Consider the following 19,369-nt stretch of genomic DNA (forward strand, 5'->3'; position numbering starts at 1 on the left):
GTAGGATTTTTATATTAATATGGTAATTGCCATGCAAACTTATCAAAGTATAGATTTTTATGACTCTGAGTGCTTTCAGGTTTTTGCACGAGTTGCTCCTGAACAGAAAGAACTTATCTTGACTACTTTCAAAACAGTTGGTAGGATGACATTGATGTGTGGAGATGGAACCAATGATGTTGGGGCACTGAAGCAGGTAAAATCTCTTGTTTCCCACTACCTTAAAGTTTCAAACTTAAAATCATTCTCTGGCTCAAACTTTGGAATGACAAATTCTTATTCATATCTGTGATCATAAATTTGTATACATAGAATTACATAGGAGTTATGGGGAAGATGAATATGATCCTTAATCTTTTTTATCATTCAGTAATCATGAACTGAACAATAAATTTTTGTGGTGGCTGGGCCTTGTGAGACTGTCCATAAAGGACTTAGGTTAGAAATCATATTGCTTTGTTTCCTTTTTCAGGTCATGGTTATATATACTCGGTTTTGTTGCTATAATTTAGTTAGGCAATTTATTCTTTTTGCCAGGGGCGCTTGGGATGCTTTTAGGATTAGAACCTCAACAAATAGATTTTTTTTTATTTGGATGTGGCCACATTTTTATGTCCTTGGTTCCTGGATTGCTATTAGTGAGTCTTTTAATGCTGGCTTTACCATTTAATCTTCTGCCTTTTCTTTTTGTCACATTATGGAGCTTGATTGATGGAATAATTTTTATATCCATGGTTTTATTACTAAAGTTACAATTGCTTTCGTGGCCTGCGAGTGATATCTCTCAAGAACCTATCGGGGCCAAGCTTTCTGCTTTAAGTTGTGCTCTTCTTTGGTCGTGTTGCTCAGGATTTGCTTTGCATTTCTTGTGTTGTACTAACGGGTCATGAAAATATCACCACTGTGAATTAGCATTTAAGTTAGTTCTCATTTTTGTCTAACCTAAACCAATTTTTTTTTTCAAATGTTTAGGCTCATGTAGGCATTGCTCTATTGAATGCTGTACCACCATCTCAAACAGGAGATTCATCCTCACAGACATCCAAACTTGAAAGTAAATCAGGAAAATTGAAGAAGCCCAAGCCCATGACGGAATCATCACATTCTGCTGCGCCCCCTAACAGCTCTGTCGGGACGCCAAACAACCGCCACCTCTCTGCAGCTGACAAACAGCGTCAGAAGCTGAAAAAGATGTTAGATGAGATGAATGAAGAGGGTGACGGTCGTGCAGCACCAATTGTCAAGCTTGGTGATGCCTCTATGGCATCGCCTTTCACAGCGAAGCATGCCTCAGTTGCCCCCACCCTTGATATCATTCGTCAAGGTCGGAGTACCCTTGTGACAACACTCCAGATGTTCAAGATTCTTGGCCTGAACTGCCTTGCAACAGCTTATGTCTTGAGCGTCATGTACCTGGATGGTGTCAAGCTAGGAGATATCCAGGCTACCATCAGTGGGGTCTTTACTGCCGCTTTCTTCCTTTTCATCTCCCATGCTCGCCCTCTGCAGACACTTTCTGCTGCTAGGCCCCATCCCAACATCTTTTGTGCTTATGTCCTCCTCTCCCTGCTTGGCCAATTTGCTATACACCTCTTCTTTCTAATTTCAGCTGTTAATGAAGCCTCGAAGCACATGCCGGAGGAATGCATCGAACCAGATTCTGACTTCCACCCAAACCTTGTGAACACAGTGTCTTATATGGTGAACATGATGATCCAGGTTGCCACCTTTGCTGTGAACTACATGGGCCACCCATTTAACCAGAGTATATCAGAAAACAAGCCTTTCCGGTATGCATTATTTGCTGCAGTAGGTTTCTTCACAGTGATCACTTCGGATTTGTTTAGGGATCTGAATGACTGGCTGAAACTTGAGCCGCTGCCACATGGCATGAGGGATAAGCTGATGCTATGGGCTGCCCTCATGTTTCTGGGCTGTTATGGGTGGGAGAGGCTGTTGAGGTGGGCGTTCCCAGGCAAAATGCCAGCATGGAAGAGGAGACAAAAGCAGGCAACAGCTGCCCTTGAGAAGAAGCGTTTGTAATGATTTAATTTAGTAAAAGAGGTGATCTTGATGATGACAGCAGCATGTTCAGTCTATCAACTGTCATCAGAAGGTGCAGATCCTGCTACAACATTTGCTTTCTCCCACTTTCTGGTTAGTATGACAATTTTGTTATTAATGATGAAAGGGTGTATTAGTGCTAGATTCAGACATGCCTGAGATCACAGGGTTTTTGTCATTTCTCCATTTTACCAAGGAACTTTTGTTCCATTTATTCCAACGTGGCGATAGCTAAGTGGGGTCACATCGTCAATTAGAGGAGACTGTATATGCAACCTTGATATTGCTGATATTAACATTCCTCATATTGAATGTGGAAAACAAAGTAAAATGTTTTATTGATCTAGGTAACACTGTTGGATGTGCTATGGAGCTTGGTAAGTTGCTGATTGCTATCAGGGCCTGTGCATGATTTTGCTATTTTAAGTTTTGTAGGGGTTTTCATATAGCCTTCAGTGCCCAGCCAAGCTATATAGCAAGAGGGATGTGTGTTCTCCATATTATACGAGAATATCTGAGGATTTTGTCATTGAAGACTGTTATATACCAAGCAGTTTTCTTATCAGCTGGTCTTGTAAAATGGTGGTTTACTAGGGCTGAAACTGGATTGGATATGGATCGGATGTCGGTATATTCATATCTATATTTGATTTGTTTAACGAATGAAGAAAACTTGGATGTAAAAATTCATATGCATATTTGTTTTAAAAAAATATAGTTACAAATCTGATACGAAAAATGTGGATATAAAAATGGATATAAGTAGATAATTAAATTTTATGATCATAAATTAAAAATATTACTAAATAGATAGTATATTTTTTTAATAGTATATTAATGTGATTATATATTTTTATTAAAAATTTATGAGTGCTATATAAAATTACATAGGGTTACAAATATAATTGGATATTCGGAGTAGTTTATCCATATTTTTTTTTTCCAGATATAGGTACAAATATGGATATTAATCAGATGTTTATATTTTTATTTATATACCAATTTAGGTACGAAATGGATCCAGATGAATATTATATTTTTTATTTTCACCTCTATGGTTTACCACGGTAGTCTAGTAAATCAAAGTTGAGGGATTTCTTAATTTTTTCTGCAGACATGGATTGCTATGTAACCTTGTTTTGAGCAGGTGGGCAGCAACAAAATACTTGCAGGATTTTGAGTAGAAAAATGGGGCATCTATTGCTAACAAACTCCGTTTGTTTTTTAATGTTGCAGGGAGAAAATTGATGTGTTGCACGTTATGTAATGAATCAATGTAGTCTCTCAATTATGAGATCGCTACTGCTCCCCCACGCTCCAATAATTGTAGGATTCGGACAGTCTATTGGGAGACAAAACATTGCAACATTCCGAGATCCTCACTAGCTGTCTATGGTTGCGGACAAACAGGTTTCTTGTGAGAGTTTTCTAGGAAAGCTAAACAGGTTTCTTGTGAGAGTTTTCTAGGAAAGCTAGAGCGCCGATTAAATGTTCTGAGGAAACATAAGAACGTTTTTTTTTTTTTTAATCGGCAGCTTCCACATAACGGGTGTAGGACTTGCTCAAAAAGTCAGAAAGTAAAATAAACAGCAAGGAAGATGAAACAGAAGCCTGGTCCAGAACTTTAGAATTGAAAAGTCAGAACTGGGTCTCCTAGCAGATGAAGAATTTACTTATCTTATCAAAATCACCTTATTGTACGATCATATCTCATATTTATTTATTTATTTTTTTTCATACAGAGGATTAAATATAGGAAATATTGGAGAAAGAGAGAGTCTCCATTTATGCTTGGCTATCATTAAATCATATCATAAAAACTAAAGAAAAAATTAATAAAAATTTGTTCTTTCTTTTGATTTTCCCATAACTATTCATATTTTTAACGTATTTTCTAATATTCTTGTTTGTTTTGAAATAATGTTTTAAAACCTGTCAGAACTTTGGCATACTTTGTTGGCCTACATATGCAACCTAGGCTAAACAGACTAGAGATCCTGCTGCACATAAAACAGGAATTTAACTTACATGATTGTTCTTCATATATTTACCATAACTTCAGTAGCAAATGGACATGGCTGCTGTGATGGTGTTGAGAACTTTGGATTAATCACTGGTTAGGGTCCTTAGGGATCTCGGTCTCAATGTATGGACTCTAAAATTTCTGAAGAAAATTAGTATGGATTTTGCTAAGATTTAGTCTTGAGGTATGAACCCACCTTTATTTCCCACTTGCATGTATGTTCCCACTTTTTCCCTTCTTCGACATAATCAAATTGATCTATATACATGATTCAATTCAATTCTAATTTGCTTAGGAAAATAAAAATAATCTCACATATTTATAGAGAGATAAGCAGCACCGGTGCATGCGGGATTACGAGATTGTTTAATGTAGGACGTGATCTTCCAACAAATATTTACAGGCTTGGGTAGCACCTCATTATCTAGTACAATCTCCATTGAAGAACATATGTAGACTATTGCTTTGTATCTCAGTTTGATGTTCAGAACGGAAGCGTGTTCTCGAATTTTAGATTTAAACTTCAAAGTTTTGAATGGGGATGCCTTGTTGTCCAAAAGTATCCAATGTGAGAATCATCCATTCCACTGCTCTGAAAAACCAAAATCAAATTTGAAATTACTGCTTGCCTCTTTCCCATGACTAAAAGCCACCATTTGTGAAGTAGAAAAATGTGTAGAGATAGCATGAAAGACAAGGGCATAAATTTTTGATTAATTGCAATACTTGCAACTATCCAAGAGATATCATAATGCAGAAACCACCAAAAATTAAGGCAAGCATTTGGGAATATCCAAGAAATACTATGCTGCAGATAACAACAAGGTTTAGACAGCTAAATCAAAATCCAGCAATTTGCAGCTCAATTTAGTTGAGAATTTGCCGTCTTCGTCAATAATATGCATAATTACAGCTTCCAAAACCTACAAGGGAAACACATTCTGGAATTATTAGCAACTGAAATTGAGGGAAAGAAAAAAAAGAATCAAATCCTGAGTTAGGTGAACCAGAGTGGAGAGGTGAACTTGGAGTGCATGGAATTGGAAACTTACTTGGGTCTGTTATTGTGACGAGCCCAGAATTCTTGAAGTGGCAGTTCCAGTAGTTCCGGCCTCGGGCTTGGTAGTAGAGGTTCATAGCAACTGAAGCATGAGACATGAGGTTGTCTGGGTAAAAACAAAGATAGCCCTTTTGCAGTACCTTGCAATCCACCTGAGAGCAGGCATAGTTTAAGTTTGCAGTCAGAGTAGCTTCATCGGATGAAGGTTTGGCCACGCACCAAGTTCTCTGCAACAACAAAACAAAATCAAGTGCACATCAATGTCTTCTTTCATCTTACTAACTGAAAAACTTTTGTAGTGCTTCCTTCAGAATAACAATTTGCTAACTCGCAAGGATTTGGAGATTTACCTTTCCCTGTGATGATGCAGCAGCTCCCCCTGTGAGATCCAAAGTACTAAGTTACATTTCTTTTTGCTGATACGAGGTACCAAGTAACATTAACATGAATGAATAACATACTAAGAATTGGAACTAATTCACTATCTAATTTGAACTAGATAACGGTCGGGTAAAATAGAAAGTTTCAATATAGCATGAGCTCGTCGTTAAGGTCAGAAACAGAGAGCTCGCAAGTGGAACTTTTGGGAAAGAAACGAAATAATTTAAGACATTCCTTGTAAGCGCTATAGATATATTTCAGGACCAAAGAATCATTTCTCAATCGAGAACCTTCTTGCATATCCCAATCTGAATGTGAAAGTGATGAAATTACTACAAAATAAAATATAAAAAATGCAACTTATCCCTTTGAGCTGGAAATAAGAAAGCAGTGGAAAAAGTAAAAGAGAGAATCCTAGTATCACTTCGAGTGCTAGCATCTGTATGAACAGAAAATTAAAGAATCACCAGAAGGAAGAATGGAAGACGCTAAACTGGATTGATGCAAGAAAAAAACTCAAGTAGGAATACCATGAAATACCCTGTCATTAGGTGATATGGTCGGAAGAAAGAAGTAGGTAGCCACCCAAAAGTTTTTTTTTATCAGGCAAATGTGACATACGAATGAGAAAAGAAGGCTATAAGAATTCCAGAAAAAAAAGACTAGATATTCTAGTTCTTACCTGCGGCAAGGGAAAGCAGTAACAGAACAAAAGGGAGAGCTAAGAAAGAAGTGGATGCCTCTACTTTTCTTGCCATTGCTTTTTTCGGTTGTTAGGAAGTTGGTGGGGAGAACTACAATGTTGTTCTAGTAATCAAGCGAGAGCATAGGGGTTGGGGGTTTTTTGGGGTAACACGCAGGGGTTTAGGCTTGAGTTTGAAGGAGGAGGAACAAGCAAGCCCGTGAAACGGCTCTGGCAACGGCTATATTCCCGAAGTTTTGTCTTGGCGCGGTTTGTCTTCGCGTTGTTGGAGAGAGAGTGCCCGACGGATTCCCTTCAACCTCTCTCTCTCGGTTTTAAGAGATACAGATATCACATATCTTAAGAATCCCAGAAGGTTACTTGCTGGTTCCACCCACCAAATTCCTCAATCTTCCCCAGTCTCTTGAAACCAAGGCAATGGACTTGCTAGTTCTAAGGCCATCTGGGCTTCTCACCGTATCTCCTCCTTCAGGATTTGTTGGGTCATGGAAGAATTCCATCATACTAGAATATATTTTATAAAAAGCCAACATCTACTTATATTAGATTTTAAAAAATAATTTTAGCATATTTGGTTGACCATGAAAAAATAGTATAGAAAGTATGAGATAACTTATATTTGATTGTGCATATATTTTCTAAAATATTTTTTATTTTTAATAAATTGACTACAAGAGAAAAAAAAAAGATATAAACCATTAACTAAGGGCATTTTTCGAAAACAAAATTTTATCTTGATTCAATAAAGTTGGTTTCTCATGTCTCACATAAGTTTCTAGTTTTTATAGGTGGTAGGAAACTTATTTTCATAGAAAGATAACTTTTTTTTTTCTTTTCTTTGGAACTTCTAACCAAGTATAAGCCATTTTGTTATTTTTTGATTGACCATATTTTTTTTTCTCTTTCTGCGAACCAAGCGAGTTTTTCTAAAGTTTAAAACTAAATTATTCCAGACCCATTCTTTACAGCGGAAGCCTGATTGGAAAAGGCTGCTGCAATGACCCTATTGCCAAGAATCAAGGTCTTCCTTCCTTCCCCTGGGATTCATAATAGTGATGATTAACAAAAAAATTCTAATATTTTTTATTTTCTGGAGAAAGAAGAATCAAGAGCATGATAATGTCATTAAGGGGCACTAACTGTTATCTTAGCTCTTATATTGCAGCCATAATTAACAGTGAAACAGTAGAAGTCTTAAACAATAGAAGTCCCACATGAGGGGCTCTCTTTTGTATACCAGTATTATATAACTTTAACCACTAAAAAACAACAAAGGAAAAGGTAAAACCTTCCGGGAAAAATTCACTTGTTGTGCTTCATGTTGATTTCAAATTATTTAAAGTTAACAATTAAATTTAGCAATCAAACATGATATTGCAATAATATTACAATGCAAAACTTTTAATGTTTCTGCATTTAAAATATTCCATTCTCATATACATTTTCATATTACAATGATCCAGAATGGTTTCACATCCTAGCTTTTTGTTTCTTTTGTCTCAAGAATTTGAGGTACCTCCTTCTTTCTTTGTAGACTAGAAACTATTGGTCAGAAATATGGCGTTACAGGTTGCTCAGACCTTTTAGGTCACTCAACGTACTTTCAAGTTATCATCAAGCATAGACATTGGTTAAATAATGATCAAATAGAAGTGCATTGCTTGTGTGAGCAGTGCAAAGCTGAAGTTCCAAAATTAGCTTCTCTTACAGCGTTGTAGGCCTTAACGCATCAAGTTAAGAAAGTATTTATGTTATCTTTTATTGGTTGCTATTTGGTGTTTTGAGTTGGGTATGTCATAAAGGATCATATGACCCATGGGTTACCTTGGTATAAAAGACTAGTAGTTATGATGTTAGGATTTTTTTAATGAAAAAAAGGGATTGCTCATGCTCCTCGAAGACCTCCACTATGTTTATGAGGTTTGTTTTTTAATATTTGCATGGTTAAATATTTTCATAAATTTTGAACTCCAAAAGTATGCATTCGAGGATTTTAGGTACGGATGGTATGGCACAAAGGAAATAGAGACGATCATAGACTCCTTTGGTTTCCTCATCTCTTTTTATCTCTCTAAAAGGGAATGCTCCTAGAAGAATCAACCACCATATTGGTTGCAAGAAGATGAGGAGTGAAAGATGAGACGGAGTAAAGTGGGGGTTGTATTTTATAAAGAGAAGGATGCTGTGCGAATCAAGAATCAAGTAACAAGAGGGTAAGGGAAAGCAGGCGAGTCCAGACTTCAGATACCAAGCCTCTCTTAATGGTTTTTATATACAATCCACTGCTATATAGTTTCTCCAGCATTATAATCCTAGGTCCAAGTTAATTTGTAACCCATAAATTTAATTTCGTAACATATTTCTTGAGTGTCTTACTCATTTGAGTTTGTAATTTCTAAATATGTAACATATTTTGCATGAAGAAAAATTATTGCTGTCGCAAAAACAACTTCTTTCTCTAATGTTCTATTTCAAAGAGATGCCCTGATTAATGAATCTACAAAATCTCTCAAATTGAATCTGAGTAAATCCAAGTATACATTCCCTCATTTCCATTCTAGAGCAACTTAATTTTAAGTTTCTTGTTTATCAAAAAAATCTTATTATTGACTCACTATTCATTGAACTATACGGATCAATCTAGCAATGATGAAATGTATATCCTGGTTACTGAATCATATGAAATTTCAGCCAAATCTACATATGTAATGTATTTAGTACGTATGAATGGAAATGAGACGGAGGATTGAAGAATATTTTCGATGCAAAATCGAATTTGTGATGAGTACATATGGAAATAAATTGATAAAACATTTCTGAAAAAAAATTCTATCACTTTCACTTATGGAGCGAAGTTGTCATTGAAAAATTTAAGGCTGGATTTTGTCTTTTGAATCCATTAGTCTACCTGTCCGGATTCAGGTTTTGATTTAATACAACTGTGGCCGAGATATTGGCTGGCTTGATTTAATACCAGCTGGTCATTTTGAGTATGATTTTGAGCAACACTAGAACATGAGAAGATAGGCAAACCAGCTGGGATAATACCTAATGGCCATAGTCCTACCCTCACAAGCAATAAAATAGAAGGAAAAGAAGCTTCTACATCAATCCCCATGATAGGATCTACTCCCATTTCCCCCTCATCAGACCAATCTAATTAAACATATAGTCATTTTAATACATCCTATTATTTAACTTTATGATACATAACACATTTCTGAATAAAATTAAGTTATTGAAGTGAACTTGGTTATGATATGATAGATTATCTGAACTTAATACATATGAGGACATATAAATTTTGAGAAAAAATCAACTCCATTACATTTCAAAACAGACTCTTTACATGCTGAAAAATTGAATAAAGAAGGATGGTTCAAACCACTAATTAACAGGACTTGTAAGCGAATGAAGATTCCCCCTACATTGCCATAGATTTGGAACAAGAAATCTTCCAAGCTTCATTAAAGAGAGCCCCAAAAGCATTGCCATTTCCAAACAAAAAGGCCAGTTAAGCAAAAATTAGAAGAAAACATAGGGCGTGCATTAAAGAGAAAGAGAATGACATGAGCATGCTGAATGAGAAAGGAAGGAAATATTAGAAGAGGCCTAAGGACAAATATTTGCATTTTTGAGGTAGCAATTATGAATTACCATATCACATGTTAGCCATTAACCGTTAGTTTACTTGCCCTGGTGAAGATATAGCTACGATACCAAGCATTTGATGTGTCTTCCCTACCATCAGAAAGGCAAGCTAACATAAAACGTCTATTATTATAATAATATATCTAATTTATAATGACAAATTATTTCATAGTGATTTAATTAATATAGTAATTATTGTTATAATAATTTAATAATATTTAATATTAATATTATTATTTTATTATAATTATTACAATAGTAAGATAATTATTATAGTATAATAACAGAAAGGGAGTTCATTATTTCCAAGGAGGTAACTTTAGTAGATCATGCTCTAAGTTCTGAGCTAAGCAGGCTTACATAACATAAATAGAAATAATATAACAAATAGAAATAGTGTATAGGAATTCAGAAAATTGTTGGATTTTTATGAAAATCAAATAGAAATATTTTTGGCAACAGCTACTTCAATTGCAGCATTTTTAATTGCAACTTGTAATTGAATTACATGCAATAGAGGTGTAGGAATAAAAACAACCCCCAAAGAAAACAGAATATATAACAGTAACTCTCCGGGATAGCATATAAAAGACACAAAAAGAAGAGGAATTGTCATGCAATCTACCCTCTAGATTTTACCTCTAGGATCCTCTATCCAGTCTGTGCCCAAGATCAGAAACAGAGGTGCGAATAACTAGAAATTCATCTTCTCTTTTTCTTGAAGCTTACCAATTCACTGCCCAGAAAAAAAGCCAAAGAGTGGCAAGAAAACATCAATGCCTTCATGGCTGCCCTCTTCCAAGAAAATACTCTTTTAACTCCATTCTTTTTCCTCCTTCCAGATTAACCAGAGAAGTGCCGAAGCTTGGGAGAAAACATCACTAGTAACATTTGCTGATAAAAGCAAACAAGAAAAAAAAAAAGGCTAGTGACAGTAGTATGCTCAATCAAATAGCTTTTATACGATACTACTTAAACAGAGTTAGAGCACCCAAAGTGGATGCTGAAATAATTAATAAAGTACATCTCCATCTTTTAATTGTTTTTGGTGCATGAAGCTGAAGTACCATCCAAAGTCTTCAAACACAACATCTATATATCGAAGGACATCAAATAAAATAAGGTTAAGAGAAAACAATCAAAACAACATTAAATGCCAAATGACATCTTCTAAAAGGGAATTAAGCTTTTCTCTTCCTAGTGTCCCTTTAAATGCTTAACAACAGCAAAAGGAAATGTATCAAGAAGATTCACATGGAGACACTTGATCATTGAAGGCTTGGATATATTTAAAAATTTATCAAAGGATTTGTCGTTTCTCCTGATGCTGGATTGAATGCTGAAATGATCGACAAGAAAGCTGCTTGTACCATGAACGCTCTTAATTCATTTTGAAGCTAAATTTTCTGCTCATCTGATATAGCAAGAGAAAAATAAAATGAGAAAAAATAAATGAAAAATTCCAATGTGCATCCCTCCAGCTTCGACTCGACCTCTTATCCCTGAAAAATACTTGTGAGAATCATGAATTAGTGTATAATAGTTTATGTGAACAGTGTAGTGTCGCTGCCATCTCAGGAAGATGCCATTGCTTACCTCTAGGAGCTACTTTAGCGAGCATGGACAAACTGATCTAAAATTCGCCCCTAGATTTCCTCGGCAGGAACGAGAATGTGAGGGAACATAAATAATTGCAGTCACTAATTTCTATTTCATTTGTGTGTGTGTGAGAGAGAGAGAGATGGGATTGTACCTCGAAAGGACTGGGATGACATTAAACTGTAGATGGTCTTCTAAAGCAAGAAAAGGAAGAAAGGGATGCGCTGAAGTTGCACCTCCTCTCAGATAATATTTTGGTACTGGGGATGCGTGAGATAAGGTCCCAATATGGTCCTCCTCTCTTACACTGTCTCTCCAGGTCGGGGCACCCTACAATTTCTAGATGCTGAAGGCCAGGGAGCCGTCGTTGTAGACCTTCTGGGAGTGATGACAGCCGAGGGCAATGTTTAATAGACAGCTTCTTAAGGGCAGTGAGGCCCTGCATCCCTTCTGGCAGAGATGACAATTTGCTGCACGTGCTGATGCTCAGACATTCGAGTGCAGCAAGCTGTCCCAGCCCTTGTGGCAAAGATTCCAAGCCAGGAAGCTTGTTGATATCCATCTTCTTGAGTGCTGTTAGGTGCCCCAAATCTACCGGTAGAGAAGTCAGGCTTGGGCAATTTGAAATTTTGACACTCTCAAGAGAGGTGGCATGTCGCAGGCCTTCCGTCAAGAAATTTATTTTGGGGCAGAAGCCAACATTCAGTGATCTGAGGGAAGCAGGCAACTTGGGCAATTCCAGCAGACCATCACAATAGACAATATCCAGCTCTTCCAGGTTTGGTAGGAGTCGCAGGTCTTCCGTCAAAGAATTCAATTTGGGGCAGTGGAAGACAGTCAATGATCTGAGGGATGCAGGCAACTTGGGCAATTCCTGCAGACCGTCGCAACTTTGAATAAGCAGATGTTCCAGGTTTGGTAGGAGCTCTCCGTCCCCTGATGATGACGAGGATAATGGCAAATGTGACGGGCCAACCAACATGTTGCAAAGTGAGATTTCTATCTTCTTCACTGAGTTCAAGCCACGGAACTCCGCCTCCGGCCAGTAGACCAGATCATCACAAGAAATCATGCGCAAAGATTGGAGAGAAGTAAGGTTCTTCCAAAACGCCAAAGGTGATGATGACTGCTGTGATGGTGAGAAAAACCAATTGCAGCATTTAATCTCCAACTGATGCAGGGACGAGCTTAGCCCTCTCGTCTCCTCCTCCTCCTCCAGCAATGGTGCTAGATCCTCCGGTGCACTAATATATAAATTTTCAAGAGATCTGAAATACCTGAAAGACATTTTCTTCTGATCAGCAAGAGGAGGCGACTCTGTACCATTGCTCGTTTTACAGACTTGAATTCTAAGGGAAGAGAGTGTCGTCAGACTATAGATCAAGCCCAACTGCATATCAGTTCCTTCCATTTTTAAAGTTTTGAGAGATGGTAGCTCTGGCATGGTCATCAAATTTGGGCAATCAATGATCTTAAGCTCAGCAAGGTGAGGGAAAACCAACGTGACCTCTGTAGTTCCTTTAAACTCTGACCACTTCTCCAAGCTCTGCATCGTATGCAACACCAGTCTTTTCAGTAAGGGGAATGCTTGCACTATGCCATTACTTGCATTGTCGTAGATGGTGCTACCGCAAATGTGCTTGACGTTATGCATCTTAAACAAGTAGAGAAATTTAAGAGAAGGGAGCTGCCACAAAGGCGGGAGATGTTGGCATCTTGTGCAAACTCCCAGATGAATTTCAACAACATTTTGTAGCAATACGGTGTCCATCATTATCCACGTTGGAAAGCTGCCACCCCCATAGCGCCATACTGTCAGCAGTTTTAAGCCACCATGAGGTCTAAGGGCTTCCAACACCTCTTTTGCGTTTTCTGCTGGCAAAACATCTTCTTCGAAAGAACGATGGGTATTTCCTGTATAGCAGCCTGGGGCATCCCACTGAGTCCTATCCCAGCATAATATTAATGAGCAAAGGTTATGTTTGGAACTAAGATTAGCTTCTTTAGCATCTGCTGCATCCCTCACATTTCTCAGGTTATACAGCTCTAGAAGGCCACTGAGATTTAAGCTATTCAACTCACCTATACGCCTTCCAGCATCATTGCCTACGATGTATTTGGTCAATGTTCGCAGGCTACTCAATTGCCCGATACCTGTTGGTAGCTGCTCCAGATTAGGACATCTGTCAATGTAGAGATGCCTCAGGCTACTCATATTTCTCATGTCTTCGGGCAGCTTACGCAGATTCCAGCAGCTAGAGAGTTTCAGAGTTTGTAGATTGAAAAGTGTGCTGGTGGCATCCGGTAATGCTTCAATATGGGTACCAGAGAGGTCGAGGTATCTCAGATGTTTCAAATATCCAATTACCATAGGCAATTGTGTGATAGTAGTATTATGTAGATCCAATGCTCTCAAGGACTTCGGCTTTGACGAATCCGCAGTCACTGCAATACTAGTATGGGGTCCTTTTGGTAAGGAGGACAGGAGAGTGCGAATATTTGGATAATTATTCAAGGTCCTATGAAAGTTCGATGTAAAATAATCAGATTCACCCAAGTGACGGGTTTTCTTAGATATATCTTCCCGCCTGGCGGGTTCCAGCTTGCTAAGGCATTCGTTCCCCATAATGGATTGTGCCAGATCGTGCATGAGGTCATGCATCTTGCATATTGTGTTATAATAAGGTTCAAAGACGTATTCGCGACCACCGTGATCCTCATCTTCCTTGATATCCTGAAAGAAAGATCGCCAAGCCAACTCATTAAAAATCTCATGCCCTTTGTCCTCCAACGCCCTTCTTCCATCGGATGGAATGAATCCGTTAGCCATCCATAGTTGAATCAACAGATCCTTTTTCATCTCATAATCCTTCGGAAATATGGCACAAAAAGCAAAGCATTGTTTTAAATGGGAAGGCAAATCACTGTAGCTCAACCTTAGTGCTGGCAAGATCCCATCTTCACCGTCCTGCAGATTCCAAAGCTCGCTATCCCTCACGGACAACCATTCCCTTTCCTGGCTCTTGGAATGCATTAAGCCTCCCAGTGTCTTCACTGCCAGAGGCAACCGACCACATTTCTTGACAATCTCCTCGCCGATGTTTACGAGATTTTGAGGCTCTTCGGCTCCCCCTTCGAATGCTATCTTCCTAAACAATGCCCAAGAATCATCCTCAGTCAAAGTCGGTAGGTGATAAGGGCCGAGGGTACCCATTATCGACGATGCCCGCTCACTTCGTGTAGTCGCAACAATCCTACTCCCTTCTCCACCAGTTCCAAGTAAAGTTTTTAGCTCGTTCCACTTTGCCCGTTCCTCATTCCAAATATCATCTAATACAAGTAAGTACCTCTTCCCACTTACAACTTCTCGAAGGCTGCGTTGTAACAACTCCATGGTTGATAGCTCCCCCTTCAAATGCTCTCCTTCTAAACAATGCCCAGGAGTCATCCTCAGTCAAATACGATGGGCGATAAGGGCCGAGGGTACCCATTATCGACGATGCCAGCTCACTTCGTGTGGTCACAACAATCCTGCTCCCTTCTCCACCAGTTCCAAGTAAAGTTCTTAGCTGATCCCACTTTGCCCGTTCCTCATTCCAAATATCATCTAATACAAGTAAGTACCTCTTCCCACTTACAACTTCTCGAAGGCGGCGTTGTAACAACTCCATGGTTGATAGCTCGCACTCTTTCCCTGTGGCTGAAGCTATTACTGCTTTAGCAAGTTTCTCAACATGGAACTCATCCGACACACAGACCCATATGAGCGGCTGGAAATGTTTCTCCACCCTCTGATCTTTGTAAATCAATTGGGCCAGTGTGGTCTTACCCAAACCCCCCATCCCAACTATGGGAAGGACTGCAACATTCTGCTTAATGTCATCATGATCCAGTAACAACTTCACTATTTTTTCTTTATCTTCCTCCCTACCAATGACCTCTGACTCATCAACATAAGAGTGGGTTTGTGGCCTGTCCCTCTTTTGGGGTTGGCTTTTGACCTCGAAACCAAATTTATTTCCCTCGTCTGCTAGTTTCTCTATTTCTTCAACAATAGCATTCAACTTTCGCCCCATCTTAAAACGAAACCAGACTGGATTATGAAAAGAAAAGAAGCTGCGCACCTTTTTTGTCATATCAATCTGAATCTCTACCTTCCGCCGCATTGCTTCCACATTGAACTCATCCAGGATGTCGTCTGCTTTGTAGGCTGCATCCTTCAGATCTGCCAACCAGCTCTTCACAGCCGCATCCTTGACTTGTCGCTCCTCTGCATCTCCAAGTTTGGACTGGATTGCCAACAGCTTTCTTTCCAGCTTTTTTAGCTTCTCATGGATGCCCCACATCACTCCAAACTGTGGGAGAACATGGTCGGTTGCCTTCCCAATCACCACCGATAGCAAGGGTGAGAGAAGCACGGCAGCCATTTCTCCAGACTGCAAAGAGTCTCTCCGATTGATTTGGGAAGAAGAGTTGACGTATGGCAAAGAACATGACCCAGTGGAAATGCTCTCCCTCGAAGCTTTTCTTTTTTGTTCTTTTCCCTTCCCTGCTTGATGTGAACAGAACGGTTAATCACTAGTGGTCCCAACGTCCCATCTTACCAAACTCATTTTCTGGCACGTCAACGAGCAATCGGAGCTACCATTACGCGTATTTTATACGAGATAATCCGATAATGTTTGGCTGGGACAATTGATGGAACAGAAATAGATGACTCTTATTTTTATTATTTGACGGGAGAAAAAATTATTTTTATTTCTATTTTAAGAAGAAATAAAAATATCTTAATTTTTCAAAATGTAATCTAATTTTTTTTAATATTTAATTTAATTTCGTTCTTGATTTCGATTTCGATTTCCACGATGAACTAAACATATCAAAAATTATATTTATTTTATTTTTTTATTTTAGTTTATTTTGATTTTCATTTTAGTTTTATATTGGATTGTGAACCAAATGCAACTTTGGCGTCATCCATTGTTATGCTTCTCCCCGTCGTTTACTTGGAAGAATAACTTCTAAAAATAAAATTCGAAGAAAAAATATTGCTTCTTGGTGGTGTCTTTTCCTCCCGTCAAGTCTTCACGTTTGTTTGTATAAAAAAAAAACAAAAAGCCATCGCGTCTGTTGGGATTCTTACCGTGTTATTTAAATCATGGTGACAGGATGTGGCACCGCCACCAGAAGAAGCCTGAAAACCGCGGACGTGGCAGCCGGCCGGCAGTTGAATTTCCTTATCATCCAACAAGGAAAGGTATATTTTCTAACAGAGTTTTCAAGAAGAAAAACAAGATAAAAAATGTTAAAAAAAAAAAGCCCGACCTTAAAATTTCCGCAAACTTCCTTTGGCATTGTCACCATAGCCCGCCTCTTTAAAATTCCAACTTACGCGTCGACAAGAACCACAACAATAATTTTGTTGAAGGGACCAAACTATAAAGTTGCCAATTTTTTGATTAGTCTTGAATCTGAGCTCTTATTTAGTTCGGTCTGGTCCGATTGCCATCCCTATTCACTCATATCTGAACACCGGCTGTATCTTTGTAGGGAGCCATGCCTACGAGTTTACCTCAATTAATGTAACCTCTTCTTTGATAAATACATTCCTCATGTTTCTCTCTACCTAAATATCACTTGGGATAGAAAAATTGAAGCACCGCCCTCAAGTGAAAATAGTATAATCAATCTACGCATATGTAAAAAGAATTTAATGCAGTAATTTTAATCTTGGACATATGTAAAAAGAATTTAATACATTCTTTTAAGTCAGCAATTCTTACGGTGCCTTATGGTGGCAAACTTTCGCTGTACGCTTCTAAGTGATCCACATCACTAGTGAAGGTAATTATGCTTGGGCAGTTATCTTCACTATTGCTAGTAAATTGAGGTAGGGAGACCTGTCTAGTTTGCTAACCATGGGCTGTCATACGGTTGCTTTTTCTTTTCCCTTTTTTTTTTTTTTTACTTTTATCTGATTTTTCTTTGTTTGTCTAGGTGAAGATGAGCAACTTAAAGAGGAGAGAGATTTAATAATCAAGAAGGTTGAAAGAGTTTCACATCTATCGCTGGCAGCCGCTTAGTAAAAGTGTTTTGTATTTAGATGTTTTCCTAGTTTTCTTCTTAAATGTCCATGCTTAGAACTATGATAGCTCTTGTTTGTGAATGCATTTATGTTGAATTAACCCCCCTCTAAGAAAAATGGTTTGTTGATGGGGTTTGCAAATTTAATACGTAGTAACCATCAGGTCCCCTGATGCGATGTAAGAATGAGAGGATAGGCAGCCTGTCGGAGGCTTGAGGTCTAAAGAAAGAAGAGTATAAATATTCAAGAAACAAGAGTATAGATATTTAAGATTGAGGCCTCAATAGTTCATCAGTCATATATTGGCATCGAACGTAGGTATTGTGATGATCTCTCGAGCTTGAAAAGTGCAATTCTGCTGCTTTGTCATACTGGAAGTGTTGGGACAATATAGTCTAAGAACTTTAGGATCATACTAGGTTTAGATATCGTCAAGAAGTATGAAGTCTTACTTTAGTCGAAAAGTTTGCAATTAGTTTTCGCCTTGAGGATAGTATAGTTGGAAACAACACCAGTTCCCTCCCTAGTTGCAGCTAAGCTGTTCTCCCTCCTGCTTCCCTCCCCAATGTCCCAATTAGTAATAAACTTTCTACCACTCCTATTTAGTTTGCATTTCCTAACAATTGTGTTGGTAAATGTTTCTAATGTTTCCATTTACCTTAAGTTGCTTATCTGATGGTCTGACATGGTATGCTTTTCTATATCTCCATTGGTTTCTGCACTCATATCCATCACCGATAATGAATAAGCTAACGAGATTGCTCTACATAGGGTACATTTACATTTTACAGCATGACTTCGTTTCTTTCTTTATTTATATTTATTTGTGTTTTATCTAATTATGGTGCTGGGGAGGCCGCTAGGTAATTTTGGTTATGCAACTTTATTGTGCTTCCATATCTATATGTCACGAAACTTTGGAGGCAGTATTTGCAATATAAATATATGCAACCAGTGAGCTAGCTAGGACTATTCTAGAATGTATTACATTACATACATAATGTAGATGGCTAGAAACCATTATAAAGCTGTTATAATGTTCTGAGAGCCCTTCTTTAACAGTCATCTGGAATATCAACAGCTCAAGGGATGGGCAATTTCATACATACGGTGAAAATAAGGACACAAGCTTGTTGGCAAAAACTTCAGCTACATTAGAATTATACAATCGTGACAAAAATTATTTAATATAGGGGAAGCAAAACTTTTTTAAAGGTAAGGAAATATCATAACATTGAATTTTAAGGAACCACAAATACATTACAATGCCCATGACCAGATTAGCTGCAAGAAAGCAGCTACTCTTCAAACATTTTGATGCACTATTCTCATAGAACTTAACAATAAGATCTTTCAAATAAAACCAATTTGGAAGATGGAGAGTTCCTAGTACCCTCAAAGAGGAAAAAGAATCATGCGATAAGAGTTCTGATAAGAATTAGGGGCTCAAACAATGTGAAGACCCGCCCGGTCTCTGGCCACTTAACTAGCCTGATTGGGTTTGGCCCACGCTAGCCCTGTGTATCATTTGCACGTAACAGGCATAAGACTCTCACCGGGAGTCTTCTTTCCTTCTCCCCCGGCAACTTCGACCAGGAATTCGAAACCTAGGGCTGCTAGAGCTAAGGTAAGGCCCGGACCTTTCTTCTCTTTGTTTACCTCTTCTTTCTAATCCTTGAAACATTGCTACCAGCCGAGAAACCCACCGAATTTCCATCATGAGTGCCGACCCTATTTTTTTTCTTTTTTGACCAACTCCATCGTTGACAATCATCGCTGAAGTCTTTGTTCCTTTCTCTGCAT

The 19,369-nt window shown here is 38.2% G+C and overlaps 2 protein-coding genes and 1 pseudogene across 3 annotated transcripts in view; 1 reads left to right on the top strand and 2 right to left on the bottom strand.

The window, feature by feature from the left end:
• The window catches only part of PDR2 (phosphate deficiency response 2), a 28,342-nt gene extending 25,932 nt beyond the window's left edge, over positions 1-2,410 (top strand). For both annotated transcript variants that reach the window (XM_039132725.3, XM_039132724.3), the window contains exons 21-22: positions 80-196; positions 973-2,410. In XM_039132725.3, the coding sequence (XP_038988653.2) occupies positions 80-196; positions 973-2,043 (1,188 nt within the window). In that variant the 3' untranslated portion in view covers positions 2,044-2,410. The remainder of the gene's footprint in view (positions 1-79; positions 197-972) is intronic.
• A 2,364-nt stretch (positions 2,411-4,774) lies between these two features.
• LOC103710106 (major pollen allergen Ole e 10-like) lies at positions 4,775-6,423 on the bottom strand. Its single transcript, XM_008795722.4, has 4 exons — positions 6,211-6,423; positions 5,498-5,526; positions 5,140-5,374; positions 4,775-5,010 (listed from the first exon to the last, which is right to left on the bottom strand). Exons 1-4 carry the CDS (start codon positions 6,284-6,286, stop codon positions 4,979-4,981), a joined length of 372 nt encoding a protein of 123 aa, XP_008793944.3. The 5' UTR covers positions 6,287-6,423; the 3' UTR covers positions 4,775-4,978.
• Positions 6,424-10,957: 4,534 nt separating this feature from the next.
• LOC103710105 (putative disease resistance protein RGA3) lies at positions 10,958-16,022 on the bottom strand (annotated as a pseudogene).
• Between the last annotated feature and the right edge of the window lie 3,347 nt (positions 16,023-19,369).

This window comes from Phoenix dactylifera, chromosome 17 (assembly GCF_051530095.1).
Source record: "Phoenix dactylifera cultivar Ajwa chromosome 17, Ajwa_hap1_PhDact_Kaust_v1.1, whole genome shotgun sequence".
In the NCBI taxonomy this organism is placed as follows: Eukaryota; Viridiplantae; Streptophyta; class Magnoliopsida; order Arecales; family Arecaceae; genus Phoenix; species Phoenix dactylifera.

Excerpts from the sequence above, each read along its gene's own strand:
- LOC103710106 (XM_008795722.4), bottom strand. The coding sequence starts at position 6,286 with ATGGCAAGAAAAGTAGAGGCATCCACTTCTTTCTTAGCTCTCCCTTTT. Across the intron at positions 5,527-6,210 it reads ACTGCTTTCCCTTGCCGCAG|GGGGAGCTGCTGCATCATCA; the intron begins GTAAGAACTAGA and ends TGGATCTCACAG. Across the intron at positions 5,011-5,139 it reads CGTCACAATAACAGACCCAA|GTTTTGGAAGCTGTAATTAT; the intron begins GTAAGTTTCCAA and ends TTTCCCTTGTAG.